This window comes from Loxodonta africana, chromosome 6 (assembly GCF_030014295.1).
Source record: "Loxodonta africana isolate mLoxAfr1 chromosome 6, mLoxAfr1.hap2, whole genome shotgun sequence".
Taxonomy (NCBI): domain Eukaryota; kingdom Metazoa; phylum Chordata; class Mammalia; order Proboscidea; family Elephantidae; genus Loxodonta; species Loxodonta africana.
The window spans coordinates 14,944,629-14,967,062 of record NC_087347.1 but is presented as its reverse complement, the minus strand read 5'-3'; the positions used below and the strand labels follow the sequence as shown (position 1 = coordinate 14,967,062).

The window sequence follows — 22,434 nt, the reverse complement described above, 5'->3', positions numbered from 1 at the left end:
AGGCGACTGTGGTTGCAAAGATAGTCAATAATGGTTAAATCATAAATGTATTTTAGAAGTAAAAAAGTAATGTCCACATTAATGACCCAGAAGGAAAATTCAGCATGGAGCTCTATCACAAAAAACAAAGCAGCAGAGTTTCCAGGTAAGCAAAAGAAAATGCCTAGGTTTTTGTGTGTTTGTTAGTTTATTTTGATAACCTACTAAGTGCCAGGCAGTGTTAGGAGCTTTCAGGATCAATGCTTTTTATTATTAGCAGAATCAAATGATGCAGGAAGATAAGAGGATCCTCAGGATTAAGGTAAAAAACATTGGATTTGGTAATTGAAACACAATCTTCATTTGAAAGTAATTTCAACACGTTTTTCTCCGGAGGGGGTAAAGTTTTGGTCATAGATAGCTTACCCAGCTTGATCGTCGATCCCCCCCCAAAAAAGACGTGATCTTGGAATGACTGATTATCCCTAAAAGCAATCTATTCTTAAAGGAAGATGATTTGCCATTAGTAAGAAGGGGCTCGAGAACGCGAGGGTTCCCCAAATTATTTTGAAGAACAGTAACATCTCCGGAATATCTTTAAATTCTAAACGAGTACATGTATTTGTTCGGTTGCTTATTAAATCGAGGCATACAAAGCATACCACGATTTGGCTTCATTCAGTCCCTCCCTGTGTTGGAGGCGAGCACGGTGCTGTGGTTTGCCTGCACTAATCCTTAGGTAGGGTGTCCCAGAGAGCTCTCTGGAACCTAAACAAGGCTGCAAGGTTCTTCGTTCTTTAACTACTGTGGTCCTCTTCCCCTTTTCCGGGGTTCTTACTTGGAAGGATTAATGGAGCCAGTCAAGGCAAGAGTCACTGTTATGGAAAACACCTGACAATTAAAGGCTTTGAAAAGTACACTTGTTCGTGGAACTGGTTAAATATGCAGGTTCTTAGTCCTCGCCCTACAGATATTTAGATGCAGATGGTCCTAAAAAAGTTATTTTAACTGCTTATGAAGGTTTGCTATGTAGACTTCTTAAAGATCACGAACTCTAATAAAAGCCTAAGCATGAACTAAACTTGCCACTGCCAATGAATCCATTCCGACTCATAGGGACCCTATAGGGTTTCCAAGGCTGTAAATCTCTAGGAAACAAACTGCCACATTTGTCTCCGGAGCTGCTGGTGGTTTCGAACCAGCCTTTTGGTTAGCGGTCGATGGCTTTAACCACTGCGCTACCTAAAGTCAAGTGCGGCAAAAGTGTTAACTGTGGGTGGTGTACTTTGCCCACAACAAACATGTCTCCTTAGCGCCGTCTCACTGCCCCAGCTCCTGTACGTGAGACTCACGTCCGCCCTTCTCTGCGTCACATGACCAAGAACCGGCCTCAGCTACGGCTCCTGGAAGGGGCCAGTCCGGGCCGTTCTCGAGTCCCTTCCGGCCCGCTGCAGGCAGCTGCGGCCGGTGCTTTGCCCCGGCGCCTCAGTGCGCTCGGCCAACGGCCTGTAAGAGCGCCCACCGGAGCGCCCTGGGAGCCGGCGGGCGGCGGCCCTTGCCGGGGACCCTCCAGCGGGCCCAGGGGTGAGTGCTGACGCCTTCCCTCCCCGGGGCTCGGGGTCCGGAACGGTCGCCCGGCCTAGCATCGCTCCGGGACCCTCCGGCCGATAAAGGGGCCCGCGGTGGCCCCGACCGGCCCGTGGTGTGGCCCGGGCCGAAGTCCCGCTCCCGGGCTGTGGCCATCAGGCCCGACCCTTCCTCCTCCTCAGGCCTTGGCCGCCCCCTTAACCCCTGAGGAGAGCGAGCGAGCGAGAGAGAAGCGCGCTCCCTGCAAACGTTTTTGGACTAACCTCTTCTCCCATTCTGATTCGGTGCCTCATTCATTGGGAAATTGGGGCTTTTCTGACAGGAAAAGAGTTCGGGTTTTGGGAAACAGTAGGAGAATCCCATGAGCTTGAACGCCGGCCTTTCGTGTTGGTCCTCCCTCGTCCTTCCTAGCCAAGTATGACCTTGAACCAGACGCCTGCCGACTTTACAAATAGTTTTTTGTTGTTGTTGTTGTCTGTGTGTTTTGTTTTTTGACTTTGTGGAAAATACGTGTTCGAAAGGGGAGGCCTTGTTGGAAGCCAGGTGGCGGCCACCAGGGAGGCTCCTTGGCATCCTCTGAGCGTCCTCGCGCCCAGGTGTTGCAGGGAGTCGCTCCTTGGTTGTTCTTCCAGGAGCTGGGGGACTGGAGGAAAGCCCGGTCCGGCTCCGGCAGCCCTTGACCCTCTTCTGCACCTAAGAGAAAACTCCTGGCTGCGTCCCACAACGTTAGAGCAAGGGGCGTTTAGAGACAATGTCACCTTTCAAAAGTGGCGACGTCTTATTATTGCAGAGGATGAAAAAAGCTTTCGGGCCTTTGCGCCCAAGTATAGACTCAGTTGTATACGGGCCTCTCATCCACGAAGAGACTAATTGAATGATGTCGAGTGTTTCCTCTCCCCGGATGAAAAACGTTTGTTTTTGTGGCAATTTTGTTGGCTAGTGAGATCCCAAAGGAAAAACCCTTAGGAAAATGGATTTGGAAGGAATTCAATTAGCAGTACTTAGCACTTTTCCCATGTAATTAATTATTTGGGAGAATCTGCTACCTTTTTGGTTTCAAAGGCTTGTGAATTGATTTTGCTATTCTTTCCAGAAGGAGATTGTGAGTTCTTTTCTATTCCTGTCTGATTGGGCTGCCTCATTTTAGGATAAGAGTTTAGCTGTTGCTCTCCTGCCTCCTGGTGTTGAAACTTGTTTTCTGTCCAGCTTTCCCTTGCATATAAGGTGATTAAAAATACCCTGGCTTTTGTCAGGCACACCTTAGTCCTGAAAGTGGCATCTTTGCTTTTTAACACTTAAAAGAGGTCTTTTTGTAGCAGATTTGCCCAATGCAGTACATTGATCTCTTGACTGCTGCTTCCATGGGTGTTGATTGTGAATCCAAGTAAAATGAGATTCTTGACGTCAGTCTTTTTTCCATTATCATGATGTTGCTTATTGGTCTATTTGTGAGACTTTTTTGTTTTCTTTATGTTGAGATGTAATCCATACAGAAGGCTGTAGTCTTTGATCTTCATCAGTAAGTGTTTCAAGTCCCCTTCGCTTTCAGCAAGAAAGGTTGTGTCATCTGCATATTGCAGGTTGTTAATGAGTCTTTCTCCAATCCTTATGTTGCATTCCTTTTTATATATTCCACCTCCTCAGACTATTTGCTCAACATATAGATTGAAAAAGTAGTGTGAAAGGATACAACTGTGACGTACACCTTTCCTGATTTTAAGCCGTGTAGTATCCCCTTGTTCTGTTTGAACGACTACCTCTCTGTCTAGTACAGGTTCCTCACGAACACAACTAAGTGTTCTGGAATTCCCATTCTTCACAGTGTTATCCATAATTTGTTATGATCCACACAGTTGGGTGCCTTTGCATAGTCAATGAAACACAGGTAAACACCTTTCTGGTATTCTCTGCTTTTAGCCAAGATCCATCTGACATATGCAGCGATAAACTTCATTCTATGCCCTCTTCTGAATCCAGCTTGAATTTCTTTCTAGCAGTTCCCTGTCGATGTACTGCTGCATCCGTTTTTGAATTATCTTCAGCAAAATTTTACCTGGGTGTTATATTAATGATATTGTTCAATGATTTCCATGTTCTATTGCATCACCTTTCTTTGGAATGGGCACAAATATGGATCTTTTCCAGTTGGTTGTTCAGGTAGCTATTGTCCAAATTTCTTGGTGTAGACAAGTCTTCTGAATTTCTTGGCATAGACAAATGAGTGCTTCCAGCATTGCAGCCATTTGTTGAAACATGTCAATTGGTGTTCCATCAATTCCTGGAGGCTTATTTTTGCTAATGCCTTCAATTCATCTTTGACTTGTTCCTTCAGTACAGTCAGTTCTTCATAATATGCTACCTCTTGAAAATGGCTGAACATGAATCAATTATTTTTGGTACAGTTACTCTGTGTATTACCGCCATTTTCTTTTGATGCTTCCTGCATCGTTCAATATTTTGCCCATAGAATCCTTCAAAGTTGCAACTCAAGGCTTTAATTTTTTCCACCATTCTTTAAGCTTAAGAAATGCAAAGCATGTTTTTCCCTTTTGGTTTTTTATCTCCAGGTCTTTGCACATGTCATTCTAATACTTTACTTTGTCTTCTCGGGCCACCCTTTGAAATCTTTTCATTATTCCATTCACTTGAGCTACTCTGTGTTCAAGAGCAAGTTTCATCATCTCTTCTGACATTCATTTTGGTCTTTTTCTTTCCTGTCTTTTTAATAACCATTTGCTTTATTCATGTATGATGTCCTTCCACAACTCGTCTGGCCTTTAGTCATTGGTATTCATTGCTGTGACCCAGCAAAGGAGGAAGGTGGAGTGGTTAAGCCATGGGCCCTCCAGTCACACAGCCTGGCTTTATCCAGCTTTGTCTCCTCTAAACCTCCTTCTCCACAGAAGGATAATCCATAACTGGACTTGTCACAGTGATGTGCACATCAGTAAGTCTTAGTTATTATAGAAGCTATATGATCATAGTTTCTAAAAAAAAAAAAAAGATCAGACAAATAGATGGTCTGAAAACAAAACAAAAAAATCTTCCATTTTCACGTAACGACCTGGTCTTTGGAACCTAACCTGTCAGTAAGTGAGGAGTGGGTTATATACATTTATATATGCACATGAATACTATATTGGTTTGTTTATGTGTTTTTTATTTGCCACATTTTTCCAAATGCAATTCGGAGATGATAACAGAGTTAATTCTTTATTGTATCTTGTCTTACCTAACCAAAGTTGTAGGGCATGTCTTCAGACCGCAATTGGTGGTGAACGCGTTAATGTTTATTTTCACTGGTTTCTTAATGTTGGATTGTGCCTCTTTCATGACTTTATCATTTGGAGAATTTCCAGTGGTAACTCCCTAATACTGGTAGCATCTAGTTTCTCAATTAGTCCCTGTTTTTCTCCCCCAGGGACAAAAGTGGCTCTAAATCCAGCACATGCCCATTGAAGCAAGTTAAAGGATTTAATATGAAGCACAGAAGCAGATAGTGCCAAATAGCAAGCAGTAGTTGTTACACATTTGTGAGTAAAAATTGTTTTCTGTTTTAGTCCTTTTTTAGTCTTTAAAGCATCTGCATGCCAATTCCTTACAATTCATACATTTTGATAAATTGGAAATTCATAAAATTTTGGTAAAGAATAAAAGAAGCAAGTTAGCAATCATCATCAACCAGATGTCAGGGTTTAGGAGCCTAAGCAACCTCAAAGAATCTTTCCAAGCATCTTGGAAGTAGAGTTTAAGAAATATCCCAGCTCTGACTTATATTTATACTGTCTGTGTAAGAGAGTTTTGGAAACCCTGGTGGCGTAGTGGTTAAGTGCTACAGCTGCTAACCAAAGGGCTGGCAGTTCAGATCCACCAGCCTCTCCTTGGAAACTCTATGGGGCAGTTCTACCCTGTCCTATAGGGATGCTATGAGTCAGAATCGACTCGACGGCACTGGGTTTAGTTTTGGTTTGGTTTAAGAGACTTTTATTGTCATTGATTTAAATATGAAATCTTTTGCCGAAAATTTAGTGTAATTTAATTTTCAAAGTTATTTCCTTTTTAAGGAGTCATTACTTTGACATCAAAAATGTAGGCTACCTCAAATACATTTACTTTTACCCTTTGAATTCTCTTCATGGTTATTTGTACTTAGTCAAAAAAAAAAAGTTTTAAAAAAATTTTCCCTTCAGGACATAATAATTAGAGGAGCAAAGTATTTTTTCTAGCCCAACTTCATGTTTGTACATACATTTGATACAGCTTTTCTTTATCCTTTTTGTAAAATCATAAAACAGTGACTTTGCTTAAAATCATCTCTATGATCTTTGAGGTAGAGAACAGCTCTGTTAGGAAAGATTTGAAAATAGGTTTCTCAGGTCAAGCCCCAAGCCAGTTCAGGTCGGAAAATAATTTTAAGTAGATATTTACTTTTATTCATAGTTTTCTTCTGAAATGATATGTTGAAATACTGATTTGTATTCTTTCTTTTTTACAGCTGGAAAGCAGTGTCCGTGTTGTTATGTACACCTCCAAAAAAAGTTCAGATCTGTAGGGGAATTGTTGTGTAAAGTAAACTGAACTACAGGGTAGCAGTATTTTAATAGCTATTGTAGACGTGTATTTACTGTATTAAAAATGAGTAAAAGAACAAGCAGTGACACACCACTAGGAAGGTCAGTGAAATTTTATTCAGTTGAGCTGGTATTATAGGTCTGAGAGACAGTGGCTTTAAAGCTGACTGCCATAGGCTAGCCATGCTCTTTTTTACTTTTATCAGCATTATATATTTGGGGGCAACTTTCTTTCTACTCTGTTTCCCTAGAAGCACGGATCCTTCTCTAATTTAGAAGGTTCCTCAGTGCATTTGTACTGTCTTCCCTGTTAAAGGCATGTAACACTTCTTTTTCTTCTTCTTTTTTTTTTTTTTAGTATACATGCAAGTATGATACTAAATATAAATTAATAATGTAAAACTTAAAACTCCTCAAAAGATGAACACATACCTTGAGGATTTATTGATACAAATTCTATATTTGGTATTGTATCTCAGTCATCAGATACAGATTCAATAAGAGAATCTTGATTTTGTGATTTTTTTTTTTTTTTTTTTAGAGGGTTGGGGCTTCCTTTTTTTTTTTGGTAAATTTAGAATTAACCTTATTTACCTTATGAATCTGATTTTCATCATTAAAAGATTTTATTTTTTTCATCTATGAGGACAATTTTTAATATCATTTTTATAAAGTCCTGGCAGCTTTTCCTCAAATAATTGATTAGGAATTTTTAATTTTTTTAAATTTTATTTCAGAGATTTTTGCATTTATAAGCAGCATGCGTGTTCGTTTATGCAGAATGTGTTTGTGTCTGTGTCTGCACATTTGTGTTGTGTTTGTAAAATAATTCTTAAAATTTGCTCCTAAGCAATATCCTCAAGGTGAAATTTCAGCTGATTTAGTAAGAAGGCATTATGTTGAGGAAAACGTTTTCTTCAGTCTTCCTTTTCCTTTGTATATATTCAGTACTTGCAAATGAGAACCAGTGTCCTTTTCCTCTTTCTATAAGGTATTGCCTTCTAACTTCACTACAGAAAAGAAATTGACGTTTTTACTCTCAGTCATCCCTGTCTTTACATTTTTGCCCACAGGATGAGTGGGGCAGCATTTCCTTCTCCCACTGCTGCTGAGATGGCGGAAATTAGTCGGATTCAGTACGAAATGGAATACACCGAAGGTATCAGTCAGCGAATGAGGGTCCCGGAAAAATTAAAAGTAGCACCACCAAATGCTGACCTGGAACAAGAATTTCAAGAAGGAGCTCAAAATGCTAGTGTCATAATGCAGGTTCCAGAGAGGATTGTTGTTGCAGGTATTTTACGTTTATATGTAAAGTTGGCTGATAAATCTTTGTTTTATATATTTTAATGGAAACTTTTGGGTTTTTCAAAACTTTATTTAAAAAAAGATTTGGGAAATGCAACTTAAATTTGTGTTACAATAGCCTGAAATTTTACATAATATTTTTTATGTTCAACTAATTATTGAGGTATAATTTACACATGCCAAATTTATATGTTTTTAAGTGTACAACTTGATGAATTTTGACAAATGTATTCACCCTTGTAAATACCACTGCTTTCCAGGTAGAGAACATTTTAGGTTACCTTGTGCCCCTTCTCAATCAGCCTCCACCCCTCAACACCAGGGAACCATAAACTCCTTTCTATGACTAGAAGCTAGATTGTCTTTCCTAGAATTTCAGAAAAATAGAATCATACAGTATGTACTCTTTTGTGTCTGGCTTCTTTTGCTCGGTATAACTTTTGAGAGTCTCCCATTTTGTTGCATAGCAATTATTCATTCTTTCTTATTACTCAGTAATATTCCGTTGTATAGATACACACAATTTGTTTATCTGTGGACAGTTGGGTTGTTTCCTGTTCGGGGCTATTAGGAGTAAGACTGCTGTGAACGCTCATGTACAAGTCTTTGTAAGGACATATGTGTTTATATCTCTGAGAGTAAAAGTGCTGGATCATATTGTAAGTTATATTTAACTTTGGGAAAGCTGCCAAGTTATTTTCCAAATCATTTGTGCCATATTGCATTCCCATCAGTGATATATGAGAGTTTCAGCTGCTGCCAGTACTTGGTATTGTCAGTCATTTTAATCTAAGCCGTTTGAATGGTGTATTTTCTTTGTGAAACATTTATTCAAATCTTTTGCCAATTTTTAAAATTGTTTATTGTTATTGTATTTTAAGAATTATTTGTAGGTATTATGGATACAAGCTTTTTTTGGTCAAACATATATGTAATTTGTCATTTCAATACCACAATGGTAAATACTAGTGAAATGTCAATTCTTATGCTGCAAGTTCTTAGTTTTAATGGTGCTAGTGTTATTGGGTAGGCTAATACAAAAGTGGAAGAATGTAATGTAAATTAATTTTAATAAAACAAATGTCTTTTTAAAACCCTTTTCCTTTTCTTTTTTTTTTGTCTCTAAGGAAGTAATGAAGACATTACATTTTCAAGACCAGCAGATCTTGACCTTATTCAGTCAACTCCCTTTAAACCTCTGGCATTGAAAACACCACCTCGTGTACTTACACTAAGTGAAAGACCGCTAGATTTTCTGGATTTAGAAAGACCTCCTCCAACCCCTCAAAATGAAGAAGTAAGTAGAGAGTTAACCTCAACTGAATTTGAAATAATATGGACAAAAATAAAAGTTAAGATGCTGTAAATCATATCATTAGTAAATGTAATGACAGCCTTCCACATGGAACATGGTTATTATGAATTCCAATTTGTAGTTGCCCCAAATAAGGTATTATGCTATTGTTTTGTTTTGTTTTTTAATTTAAATATTATGTTTTGGGAAAGTAAAATTTGCTCAAAAGCATTTTCACATTTGAGTGGTCTTTGAAGGAAAGAATTCTTCCTTCATACATTTTAAGCAATACAGAAAAAGCTGGGAAGTTTAGCGGGTAAGCAAAATTAGCACATTACTTTGTTATAAAACCACTGTGGTGGTCAGAGCAAAGAAAGCTCTTTTCCATCAATACTATGCTTTTTTCCTATTTGCTGAAAGATTGCCATTAAGTGAGCTACTTGTTATGGATTGCCACAAATATGTGTTGTAAATTCTAACCTCTATGCCTGTGATTATAATCCCATTTGGAAATGGGTTGTTTTTGTTATGTTAATGAGATGGGGTTAGTGTAGGGTGTGTCTTAAGTCAGTCTCCTCAGAGATATAAAATAAACAAGCAAGCAAAAGAAGCAGAGGTGGGAGGAAAAGAGATGCCAAGCCACATGAAGATCTCCCAGGAGCAAAAGAGACAAGCACCTTCCTCCAGAGGCAACAGAGCAAGAAAGCCTTCCCTGTGGAGGTAGCACCCTGGATTTGGACTCTGGCCTCCTAAACTGTGAGCAAATAAATTTCTGTTGATTAAAGTCATCCACTTCTGGTATTTTTGTTATAGCAGCACTAGATAACTAAAACAGAATTTGATACCAGGTTTGAGGTGCTCTTCTAACAGATACCCAAAATGTGGAGGCGGTTTTGGAATTGGGTAACGGGTAGAGGCTGGTGAGGCGATGGGTAGAGGCTGGTGACGCGTTAAAAAAAGAAACGATGAGCATGTGATTGGATAGTGGAAGAAGGACAGTGCTTTTTATGCAGTGGCAAAGAACTTGTCTGAATTTTGTTCAAATGTTTGGTGGTAGGTAGAACTTGTAAGTGATGAACTTGAACATTTAGCTGAGGAAATTTCTGAGCAAGATCTTCAAGGGGCTGTGTGATTTTTCCTTGCTCCTTATAGTAAAATGCTAGAGGAAAGAGATGGACTTAAAAATGAACTGGGCAAAATAAAAGCAGAGCTTAAAGATTTGGAAAATTCTGCTGTAGAAACTAAAGACACATGTTCTAGAATGTTCAGCAAGGACATGGCTACACAGTCTTTTGCCAAAGAGATTAAGCCTGTGACTGATGGATATAACCAACAAACACAGCATAAAACCCATCAGTTTAGATTTAAGGGGACGGAGGAAAATGAAAGGAGAGAATGCTGTCTGCCTCTTGGAATTCTACAACCAGGAACCAGACCAAAGGAGCTACATCTGTTGTCCTTCAGGAAAAGAAAAGGACCATTCCTGGAGCAGCTTGGAGATCAGCAGAACTGTCGAAAGGAGCATAGGAAGCTGGGCCTTCTCAGTTCCAAAGGGTTCGGCCCAGTCTCCTGGATCTCAAAGGGTGGGACCACAACCTCCTACGTTTCAAAGAGTTGGATCTTCACCAACTCGATCCAGAGTGTGGGGCCGCCATTAAGACACGCAGGAGGATGGGGCTGCCACCCAGAGCTGAGGGGGCAGGGCTGTCTTGCCCAGGAGGCAAAGAACGGGGTCAGAGGCAGAAGAATGGGGCCTGCCTGGGCCGAGGGGGTGAGGTCACTACTCAGATGGGCTAGGACAGTGAGGCCACCTGAAGCCAAGGGAACAGAGTTGTCATCCCAGAGGGCCTGGAATCTGGAGCTGAAGCCCAGGGCCAGGGGGCCTCCATCCAGAATCCAAAGGGTATGGCCAACACCCAGAGTCTGGAGGGGTGGCCATTGCCCAAATGGTCCTGAAGAACAGAGGATTATTTTCAAGCCTTGAGAGGTAATGTAAATTGTTCTGCTAAGTTTTGGATTTGATTTGTACCCATTACCCTTCTTTCCCTCCAGTTTTTCTCATTGGTAATGGAAATGTCTACCTTGTGCCTGTTCTACAATTGTACTTTGGAAACAGATAACTTATAGTCTAAATTTCACAGATGAAGAAGAATTTTGTCCCAGGATGAAATACACTAAAGCCTCACCCATATTTGATTTAGATGATCCTGAAGATGAGATTTTGCACTTGAAGTTGATTTAAGACTTTTGGAATTATGTTATGGGGTAAATGTGTTTTGCATGTGGGAAGGACATGCATTTTTGGAGGCCAAAGGGTCGAATGAATGGATCAAATTGTGTTCCCCAAAAGTATGTGTTGTAAATTCTAGCCTCTCTGCCTGTGGATGTAGTCCCATTTGGGAGTGGATTGTCTTTGTTACGTTAATGAGACAAAATTAGTGTCGGATGTATCATGAATCGATCTCTTTTGAGATATAAGAGAGATTTAACAAGCAACAGAAGAAGTAGAGAAGGGGGAAGAATGATGCCAAGCCACCCGAAGGTCTCCCAGGAACAAGGGAGACAAAGACCTTCCTCTAGAGGCGACAGAGAGAGAAAAATCTTCCCTTAGAGCTGACACCCTGAATTTGGACTTCTGGGCTCCTAAACTGTGAGAAAATAAATTTATGTTTGTTAAAGCCATCTACTCTTGGTATTTCTGTTACAGCAGTATTAGATAACTAAGATACTACTGTATAAGTATATATTAATACCCCTAGTAGCCTGAATATAGGATTGTGGACTACTAAGGAGTCCACAACAAAGTTCAGGTCTTGCCCCTGCAGTTGATTCAGGACCAGTCTTATGAAGCTGTTCTCTGTGATCATTTCTCTAGTTGCAACTTTTTCTTTATAGCTTCTGAACTTCTGACATGCTGTCGTGAGGCTAGTAGAGACAGTATACAAACAAAAGATTTATCCACCGTGATACTACCTATATGTGGTTTTACGGTTCACTTTTCTTTCCAAAGAGAGAAAAGCACCCATATAATTTAGTGCAGTGTAATTTCCTAGTGCTAGATATGGCCTTTTCTTAAAGTGTAAGTTTCTACAAAGAATACTGAATATACCATGGACTGCCAGAAGAACAAACAAATCTGCCTTGGAAGAAATACAGCCAAAATGCTCATTGGAAGCGAGGGCCGCGAGACTTCATCTCACGTACTTAGGACATGTTATCAGGAGGGACCAGTCCCTGAAGAAGGACATCATGCTTGGTAAAGTGGAGGGTCAGCGAAAAAGACGAAGACATTCAATGAGACAGGTTGACACAGTGGCTGCAATAATGGGCTCAAGCATAGCAATGATTTTGAGGATGGCTCAGGACCAGGCAGTGATGCAGTCTCGTGTTTGTGGGGTTGCTGTGAGTTGGGACTGACTTGATGGCACCTAACAACAACTAAGGTAATATACTCAGAGGTGCCACTATGGACATTCTAGATGTTTGCTTGGTGAAAAGCACTAAATTTGGGTGTATGCATGGTGAAAAGGCACTAAGATACTTGGAGAATTGTGTTATTTAATGAACTTTTTTTTGAACTGCTTTTATGTCTAAGACATATATAGTACAAGAATGAATGAAACCTAGTTTCTGCCTTCAAAAGCTTTTGTCTCTGTATCCTTACGGAAAGACAGTTGGTATAAGTGAGAGAGACACCATCACACATAGAAGATACAAAGTTTCTTTAATAGCTAAGAATAGTAAAAGTTATGAAGTTTCCAGTGGGAATTATTGCTGTGGATAATACTGTCTTTGAGTGAAAATTCTACCATGAAGCATTGCTCCTTTGACTATTATGTTGGGTTTTGTTTTTTCTTTTAATTTTTAGCTCCCCTGAACTATTTTAGACACTTTTGCCTACCCGGTGCAAGTAGCTGATTGAAAACAACCCAAGCACTTTCCTGAGTGATTACTTTGAGACTGAGTAATGATAATAGTTTACCAAGATTGTTCTCAATAGACCCAGCCTTTAAGCCTGTCTGGTGTCTACTCTTACAGTAATGTGATATTTGATATGATAAATGCCCAAAGTTTTTATCACTAGGCCAAGAATTAGACCTAATTTTGAAGGCCTGCTTTGCCACTTAACATGAATTTTGGGCAAGTTACTCAACATTTCTAAGGCCCATCTCTAAAGATAAGAATAATGCTAACTGCATAAGATTATTGTGAGAGTTAAATGTAATAATGCATGTAATGTGCTTAGCACACATTCTAGTTCATGTTAAAGTCTTAGTATTTGTAAATATTGTTAAGGAAGAGTTAAACTCCTATGGTAGGAGCCAAATCCTGAGACACAAGAGAGGAGTTGCTAAGGTGATTACTACCAGCTGTCCCATGAAGGGAAAGTAAAAGTCTGTACTTCAGAGCTATAGTAGTAGGGCAGGGGGCCCTCAAGAGGGGATAACTAAGGAGCAGGGAAGAATGGGGAGGGAGCAAGGTTCAGCAGCTTTTAGAAAGAAGAAGGCACTAAGACCCTGAGTGTTGATGACATTGATGATCCATTCAGGTGCTACTCAGAATCAATCAAGTGATATCCCCAGAACCATGTGCTCCCTAACAATCATTCTACATTCTACATTCCATGTCAACCTCAGTACTGTTGGCATTTTAGACCAGATAATTCTTTATTGTGGAGACTGTCCTTGTGCATCGTAGAATGTTTTAACAGCATTCCTGATCTCTATATGTCTACTAGATGCCAGTAGCATCACCCAAGTCATGACAATCAAAAATGTCTCCGGTAGCCAAAAGGTGGAAACAACCAGATGCCCATCACCTGATGACGGATGAGCAAAACGTGGTACATACGTACAATATTATTCGTCCGTAAAAAGAATGAAGTGCTGATACATGCTACAACATGGATGAACCTTGAAAACATTGTGCTAAGTGAAAGAAGCTAGACAAAGAGGACTACGTTTTATATGTTGCCATTTATGTAAAATATTCAGACGAGGCAAATCCATAGAGACAGAAAGCGGATGATTGGTTGCTAGGGGCTCTGGGAAGAGGAGAACTGGAGTGACTAATGGTACAGGATTTCCATTTGGGGTGATGAAGATCTTCTGGACCTAGATAGTGGTGATAGTTGTATAACATTGTGAATGTACTGAGTGCCAATGAATTGTGTACTTTAAATGGTTAAAATGGTGACTTTTTACGTGTGTTTTGTGACAATTTAAGAAAGAAAAATGTCTTCAGGCATTGCCAACTGCCCCCTGAAGGGCAAAATCACCTTATTGAAAACCACTGGCCCAGGCCAAGAAAGAGACTAACAGAAGAAGGCTTATGAGGAAGGCTGTAAAACTATTCTCTGAAAACCAAACTGAGACAAGGAATAAAATTGCAGAAAGCAACAGCGCTTGAGTTCTTAAGTGAACCAATGAGGAAGTTCACATATAAAATCTGGAGACTTGGCTGATAGAGGGGCAGTTTGTGCCTAATCTCTACCAAAATTTATAGTGACTCTAGGATAAGAACATTGATTGGAGATTCTGCTTACAGGGACTAATAAAGCGACTGTGCACTTAACCACCTGATCTCAGCATGAGACTGCAAAATACCTGAATTATGACAACTCTCAGTGTTCTTAGAGGAGCTCGGACAGTGCGAATGAGGAGGAAGAGGCTGTGACACTGACTGCACCACTTCCTCCAAGTTCCACCTGGAACCAGATAATATGAAGGAGGAACTGAAAAGGAAAATGAATTGGAAAATGGTACCTGTATAAAGACTTGGCACAGCCTTGAACTTGAACTGTATTGAACCCAAGAACCATAAACAGAGAAGATCTGGAAGAAGCAAAACCAGTTGGACTATATAAACCCTAACCTAGTTTTGGAAGAGAATGAAGGCAATGTATGTTTTCAGAACATTTAAACATGAGCCATCAAGTGATGTCCACAGAATGCCAAATTCTTTGACAATCATGTATGAATTGTACGGCTGGAGCTCAGGGACTGTGAGAAATATATCCAACTAGACCCAGCTTCATCAAGGATTATACATGGAAAGCAGCTGCCCTAGAAGCTAAGAAGGATGACACAGAAGCCATGGATGTCTACCAGAAGCCTTTAGACCTTCATTCCAACAGTAAGGAATTAAGCAGATGGTTATTAGATCTGTGTGATGGCCCATATCAGTTGGCATGACGACCCTGAGGATGCGAAGCAAAAGACTGTAGCTGACCTGAAGTGTAATGAGTGACCCAGCCAGATGACACATCCTAAAACTAAAACAAATGCAAGAGGACTCCCAGATACCCAGTGAACACTTAAAAGGGTTCTGCAGTAAATCAGAAAATCAAGAAGCTGATGGATGTGAGCCTGACCACAGTTTTATGGTTTGTTTAGCTTCCTTTCATTCACCTTCAGCTATGGAAAGAGGAGCTGGGACTGTGATGAGCGGAATGGAACAAAAGAAAAAGAAGAAAATGAACAACTTAATTGTAAATATATGTGTGCATTATACACATTCATCCATGGAAGATTGAGAGACCTGTATGCCCATTCTTAGTGCAGCCACAGTTTCATGGTCCTCTTAGCATGGGCATGGTCACTTTGTTGCTGACTTGTATGTTATTTATTATACACATTCATCCATGGAAGATTGAGAGACCTGTACGCCCATTCTTTGTGCAGCCACAGTTTCATGGTCCTCTTAGCATGGGCATGGTCACTTTGTTGCTGACTTGTATGTTCCTTCCATCACCTTCAATCACTGTCTCAGCCGTCCTCCCCACAGTCACAGAGTCTCAGTTTTGGACAGTGAGCATGTCTGAAGAATGGAGGACATTCATCCTAGTTGTTCTGCTCACATTGTTCACACTACGTGTCTCTCTTATCTAATAAAAGTCTCAGACCAATTTAGAGATTCATGTCTCTGAATTATTATTTTAAAACAAAGATGAGTTTAGGGAAAAAATACTAAGAAAAATATCTAAAGCAGATTCTTAAAAGGAGAGGTGGGCTTTGACCAGGTCAAGGAAACAGGTAAGCAAAGGCCCAGAGGACATCCACGTGCCCAGGATTCTATGAATAATCACATGTTACTTCGAGTTATAAGCACATTAAGGAGGGTTTTGGTCATTTCTTACTCCATGATACAGATCATAAACAACATGCATATAACTAGACACAGAAGTTCATGCAACCCAATTTCCAGAAAGTTACTGCTCTGAATGCCATTTAAGAACCTTGAAATGAAAAAATAACTACCGCCACCTTGAACTAAAGGGCAAAACATGCATTTAAAAAATCACTGTCTTCCCAGTCACCCAAAAAAAAAAAAAATCAATCACCCAAGCAGTGTCTAAATTCTTTGGTATTACAGTATACAAGTTGGTCATATTACAAGGCATACAAATACATGTCTTTGCCTTAAGTCGTTCCCCGCATCCACCCCCATTCTGGCAGTAGTATCAAGCTTAATGCCTCTGTTAAGGTAATCTTAAATTAGATTTGAAGTTGAAAATAATAGAGCCAGCAGCCTTTTTTAGCTGCTGGCTATGTTAAAGTCATAGACGTGTCTTCTCCTAGCAGTTCCTATCCTGCTTCATCTTAGTTCCCACCGTGTAAAGCAGGAATCCTTGTGATTGAGTAGGGAATTCATCTTGATAAATCCTTGCCCTATGGAAGAGCTGTTCTGCTAAGGGCAGGCAGCCAAAACTCTGCAGTGCATAGGAAGGCAGGTAGCAGGCTTCTCACAAGCCAGTCCATTACTGCTCACCGTGAATAAAATGCACTTGATTGTACAAGTGTTAAATTTAATTAAATTGTTTAGAAGTAATTTTGATTTTTGACTTAACTTTAAAGAGCTCTTGAGGTAGGCTCCAAATTGACTCCTTTTCTGTTTTCAAAAGTTTTTTTTTTTTTTCTCTTTTGTTTAGATGAGTAAATGGTTCACAAGGAAATCTAAACCTTGCTCTGAAATTATGTGCTGCATGGCGTGGTTTTAATTGTAATGAAATATCGGATTTATTCTGCTCTGATGCTGCTTATAAACTGATAATCTGCTGTCTTTAAAAAAAAAATCTATAAATCTTGATTGGCTTTTTTTTAATCTTAAGTTTTAAATCCTTTTTAGAGTTTACTTGATTAACATACCAGTTGTCCTATATAGTAAAGTTTGAATTTTTTTCTTTTTTTTTACTATGAAGTTGGCATGGCTGTTCCTAGTTTTAAAAAACATTTTCTAAACAAGCAGGAAAGGTGATGGTTACTATTGTTCTGGTTATCTACTGCCAGGTAACAAACTACCCTAAGCTTAGTGTAAAACAACAACAAAAATGTCTTTATTTAGCTCATGGATTCTATGGGTCAGGAGTTTACAGAGGGTGCTGTGGGGAAATCTTGTTTCTGTTCTACAGTGTTTTTCTGGGGCCTCATGGGGGGAAACATTAAAATCTAGAGAGGAGTCAACAGTTGGGGGCTGCCGTCAAACGAAGGCTCACTCACGTGTTGGTTGTTACTGGCTGTTGTCTGAGACCTCAACGAGGGGTGTCAGCTGGCACACCTACACCTGACTTTTCCATGGGACTGCTTGGGCTTCCTCCTGGAAACAGAAGCAGAAACTGTATTGTCGTTTATGACCTAGCCTCAGAAGTCTCATTGCATCACTTCTGCAGCAGTCACTAGGACACCCAGTCTCAAAGGGAAGGAACATAAATCTCATCTCTTAATGGGAGGAGGTCAGAGATACATTTTCTAGAAAGAGTATGTGGGACGGGAGATATTATTGTGGCCATTTATGAGATGCCCACAACTATTAAGCTAGAGAGATTCATTTTTAGTGCAGTTTTCAGATATCCAACCAAATTTAAATTTGTTTTAACCTTAGAAGCCAAGCACATTTATTTATAATACACTCCATTCCTACAATATATGTGCCTTTAAAAACTCCTGTAAATTGTTCTTACATGTAATATAAATTATATATAATGTTAATTGTACCAAGTAAGCTCGATACTTAAAAATAAACCAGTAAATAAACATTCCTGAGTTTATCTACATTAAAAGTAGGGTTTTTAAACATGTCTATCTGTACCTGGCAGCAATTCTTGGCTGCTATTTCTTGGTTGTGTTTTTATAAATTTTGTGAGTAGCCCTGGATTGAGGTTCTTTTGATGCCAAACAACTAGTAGGCTACAGGATTTTTCTATTCCCTTCTCTTTTTTTTTGTGCATTAACAGATCCGGGCAGTTGGCAGGCTAAAAAGAGAGCGCTCTATGAGTGAAAATGCCGTTCGCCAAAATGGACAGCTGGTCAGAAATGATTCCATGTGAGTAGAGCCACTCAACATACTCAACACTGTATTTCCTTCGTAACTTTTCTCTAAATGCTGCCTTTATCCATCTTTTTCTAAACAATTTACTTCTGATAGTGTTTCACATCTCTTTTACATTTACATCAGTTTTACATTTTTGCAATACTTTCTGTAGTCTTAAAATCTGACCATTTTGTTACTTGTGAAAATTTTTCAATAGTATTATCCTCTTCCATGTGTATGATAGTCTTCTGGAGGTATGATTTGCCTATTTTTACAATTACTTATAAGGTATACTTTATAAAAATTGATAAATGTAAGTACTGAGTTGTATGTAGCCCTGAAAAATGTTTATCTAGGATGTAGATTTATTTAAAAAAAGAAAGCAAGCACCGCATAGAATGTTTTTACTTTCAAGCTAGTCAATTTCTTGTAAGATGTGAACCAGCCCTTTCTGGCTCTGCTTCTAATGAGCCATGATAAACAACACAGAATAGGAAGACGGTTTGTTTGTTTGTTTTTTTTTAACTTTTTTACTTTCCAGGAATATTTTTTAGCTCTCTGCCTACTGATTCATTGAATGTTTAGGTTTCTTTCATTTTCAAAAAAATAGAAGTTTGTCTTTTAAAGGCCTGTTTGTTTAAGTCCTTCTTTCTCGTTTGATTATATTATTATACCCTGATCTAAAAGCTACCACTGTAAGATAGTTTAGATCAGGCAAGTACTTTTTGTTGTTTTATTAAAATTATTGGATTTTTACAAGTAAACTATCCCTTTGAAAACTGGTCAGAATTTTATATCTCCAAGCCACTGGTGATGGTGACCTTTTTAAATAGATTGTTAAGATTGTTTATATAAATTAATATTTCTTCTTTTATTAATTTTTCAGTCAATTTTCATGAATTTATGATGGACCATATGTGATGCCAAGCATTATGTTAGCTTCTCTGGGAACGGTAAAAGAACCAGGAGATGATACGTTTTTCCTTAGAGCTTGCAAATGTAGTTAAAAGCAAAGCATTTAAATTTATATACAACATAACTAGACCATGGTACAATTAGATCATTTGTAGTATATCATTGTATCAAGTTCTAGTTTGGACCTGTCTAAAGAGTTTTTTTTAAAGAGTGTAGGGGGTAGGTCTTTAATATTTTAGTAGAAAGAGGTTTTTCTTCATGTATGTTTCATCTTTGCTTTAAAAGAAGTTTTGTGAACAAGTTTCCTGGCATCTCAACCAATCAGTGAATTTCTAACTTCAGTATAACCTCTTTGCTTGCCTTGTTGAAATTTTATTATGTTGTATGTCATGTTAAATATGAAGAAGGAATACAACTGCTCTGATTTCATGAAGAGATTTGAAATCCTCAAGTAGTTACAGTTATTCTGAAGCAGTATATAGGAAGCGTTAGATGGGAAGGTAAAGCAAACCTGTTGCCGTTGAGTCAATTCTGACTCATAGCAACCCTACAGGACAGAGTAGAACTGCCCCATAGGGTTTCCAAGCAGTGACTAGTAGATTCGGACTGCCAACCTTTTGGTTAGCAGCCGAGCTCTTAACTGCTGCGCCACCAGGGCTCCGTATAGGACGATAGCAAGTTAAAATGAACTTATATCTCATCAGGGAAGACTTATCTCAAAGACGCAACCGTTATTACTACGAAATTTTCTGTGATTAATTATATGCTCCCCTGAAGTTACAGGGATGTCAGCAGGCCTATGGAGTCCATTTTTCTTAACTATTTCCAAATATATCATACAAATGGTGAAAAGGCCATGTAGTTTATGGCAAAGCTTTATCTATTTTAAAGGTTCTCCTGTTTAAAGATGTGGCTCTTTTTCTAGGTCCTTTATTATTTGGTATTACTTGGCTAAAGAAAAAACAGGACTGTCGTACAGCACCACTTTTGTTTTTGATGAAGTACAGTGAAATCTGTGTGAGTTGGAACTTGATGGGACTGCCTTGTTTTTTGGGTCTCTCAAGTCTTTCGCCTTTGACAAGCTGCAGTCTCACCACTTTTCTATCGCTCATTTTTGTGTTTGGAAAATACTTGAGTTTTCCTTCTCTGACGGGTTTCCACCTTGCGCAGGTTCCAGCTTTTGCAGATCTTACTGCCCATATTATCGATAGCTGAGAAAAGAAGCAGCTGTGTTAACCAGCCCAGAGAACCGTGATTTAGAGCAGGTGATTACCGGATAGATGTCTTAGCAGTTCACCAGTAACATAAAAGTTCCTCAGGACAGAAAAGATGAATGATGCTAACTAATATTTGATTTTCTTTTAATGTCTTAATGGCATTTTGTAAATTTTTAATTAATAAAATGGAAAATCTCCTCTTTTGTTAAGTTGCAGGTTTTTAAAAACTTTTTTGGCAGTAAAAATAACATGAATATTTAACTGTACATGGTTACAGTGACATTCTTACATTACTTAGCCATATTTTGTTTTTGTTAGTAATGTAATTTTGCCTTTTCTTCTCCTACCGTTGTTAATCTTACAATTTATAATTGAATTCATCTTTTAGATTTAGAATTGACTATTTTCATTTCATTAACTTTAGGGATTTTGCACAGTGAGCATATTATGTGTTCAGTGTTATTATTGTGGCAAGGAAAAGAAACCATTAAAATAATATGGCAATATTTTACATTTTTTAAAGTAATTATTGGGAAGAGCCCTGGTGGCACAGTGGTTAAAGTGCTTGGCTGCTAACCGAAAGGTCAACAGTTTGAACCCACCAGCTGCTCCGTGGGAGAAAGATGTGGCAGCCTGCTTCAGTAAAGATCACAGCCTAGGAAACCCTGTGGGGCAGTTCTACTCTGTCCTTTCAGGTTGCTAAGGGTCAGAATCAAGTCGACGGCAGTGGGTTTTTGGGAAAGTAGTTATTAAACTCTTGCTGGCTTTACCTGCTGTAGTCTTCTTTGTAACATGAGATCGATTGTGTATCATTGTTCGTGGACCTTTGCCTACCTCCGCTTTATTTTATTCCTTGGCTTTGAGAATAGGTGTGCAGACAGGACTTACAGCAGGAGCACGCACCTTTGTTCTCTTGATTACTTTCAAGAGGCAGCAGGATTGATTATTGTCAACTATTGGAACAAAAATGAATTCTGACCATAGAATCGTATCTAGTTTTTTCTTTGTGTTATAAAAGATGAATATGTAAAAGAAGCATAATTATTATTTAAGGTGGCACAGATCAGATTCTGCCCCAAGAAATAAAATTTCAAGGTTCCAGGCACCGATTTCTGCACCGGACTACACGTAAGATTTTATCTGATCTGCTTTTCACATGTAGGAGTTGTTTTAATTTTGCAGCCTGATGTTATACTAATCTGTTTCACCAGGTAATTGGCATATAATACCCTAATTCTCTTACCATTTGGCTTTTTGTACCTCTGTTTCAGGATTTCTCAAATTGTCAGTATACACTTGGTTAAGAAAAAGAAGAACTTAAACCAACTAAGAACATTATGTATAATTTGGGGTATATTGGTGTAAATAAAATGGAATAACGTCAATGTAAAGACCAAGCGTTCTTTTCCATTTTCTTTAGCTTGCTTTGGTTGGCATATTACTTCACTGTTGATTCAACTTAACCAGGCTCAGTGATCCCAGTGTTTTTTTGTGTGTGTTTGTTTTTTTAAATTTCAGCACACTGTCTTTGTAAATTTTATTTTGACCCAGAAGGAGGTTTGTCATTTAAGATGTTTTAATTCTGTTAATTAAAGTGATGCTTGGAAGAATGTTTTGAGATTGTTATTCCCATTCTTTCTGTAGTGTGGGAATGATTGACCTTCCCATGAGGGGAACCCTCTTGGCATGCAGTGTAAGAACTTCAGCAGCTGAGGTAGCAACAGCTTCATGCAATGTGAGAATTTCAACAGCTAAAATGTGGCAACAGGAGAAACCACACTGCAGCTGGTGATTTTTCTCTTATTCTGGTTCTTTTATACTTCTAGGAACTAGCTGCCTGAGATAGTGGCAACGAATTAAAATTTTCTCCTTATTTATACAAGATTTATGTTTCAGTGACAATTTTTTTTCTTTTTCTTTTTTACTTTACTGTTTTTTGGTAGAGGCTAGCACCTCCCCAAAGAGGGTAACCTCACAGTTTGAGAAATGTTACTCCTGTGAAAACCCCTGGAGAAAGAGAGGTACTTGACTTTGGACTTACCTTCTAATAATGACATAGTGATGCCAAATAAACTTTGGTTTTAATTCTCATATTGGCTGGTGTTGTTCACTTAGCGCTCATGTGGTGAGGTTGTGTACAAGCATGATGTAGAGCCGTTACTAATGAAATAACGTGGTGAACCTCAGTCCTTTCTTCAGATTTTTTTAAACTTTTATAAAAGAGAAAGGGAAAGTTGAAATTTTGCTGTTTTAT

The 22,434-nt window shown here is 38.9% G+C and overlaps 1 protein-coding gene across 8 annotated transcripts in view; it reads left to right on the top strand.

Annotated features, from left to right (window-relative positions):
- Positions 1-1,430: 1,430 nt before the first annotated feature.
- MFF (mitochondrial fission factor) overlaps positions 1,431-22,434 on the top strand; it is a 35,735-nt gene continuing 14,731 nt past the window's right edge. For 2 of the 8 annotated variants that reach the window (XM_023557822.2, XM_010597640.3), the window contains exons 1-6: positions 1,431-1,563; positions 4,988-5,099; positions 7,211-7,431; positions 8,573-8,742; positions 17,972-18,060; positions 21,234-21,308. In XM_023557822.2, coding sequence (XP_023413590.1) covers positions 7,212-7,431; positions 8,573-8,742; positions 17,972-18,060; positions 21,234-21,308 — 554 coding nt within the window. In that variant the 5' untranslated portion in view covers positions 1,431-1,563; positions 4,988-5,099; position 7,211. The remainder of the gene's footprint in view (positions 1,564-4,987; positions 5,100-7,210; positions 7,432-8,572; positions 8,743-17,971; positions 18,061-21,233; positions 21,309-22,434) is intronic. The other 6 variants (XM_010597647.3, XM_010597644.3, XM_064286616.1 and 3 more) reach the window with 5 other exon arrangements.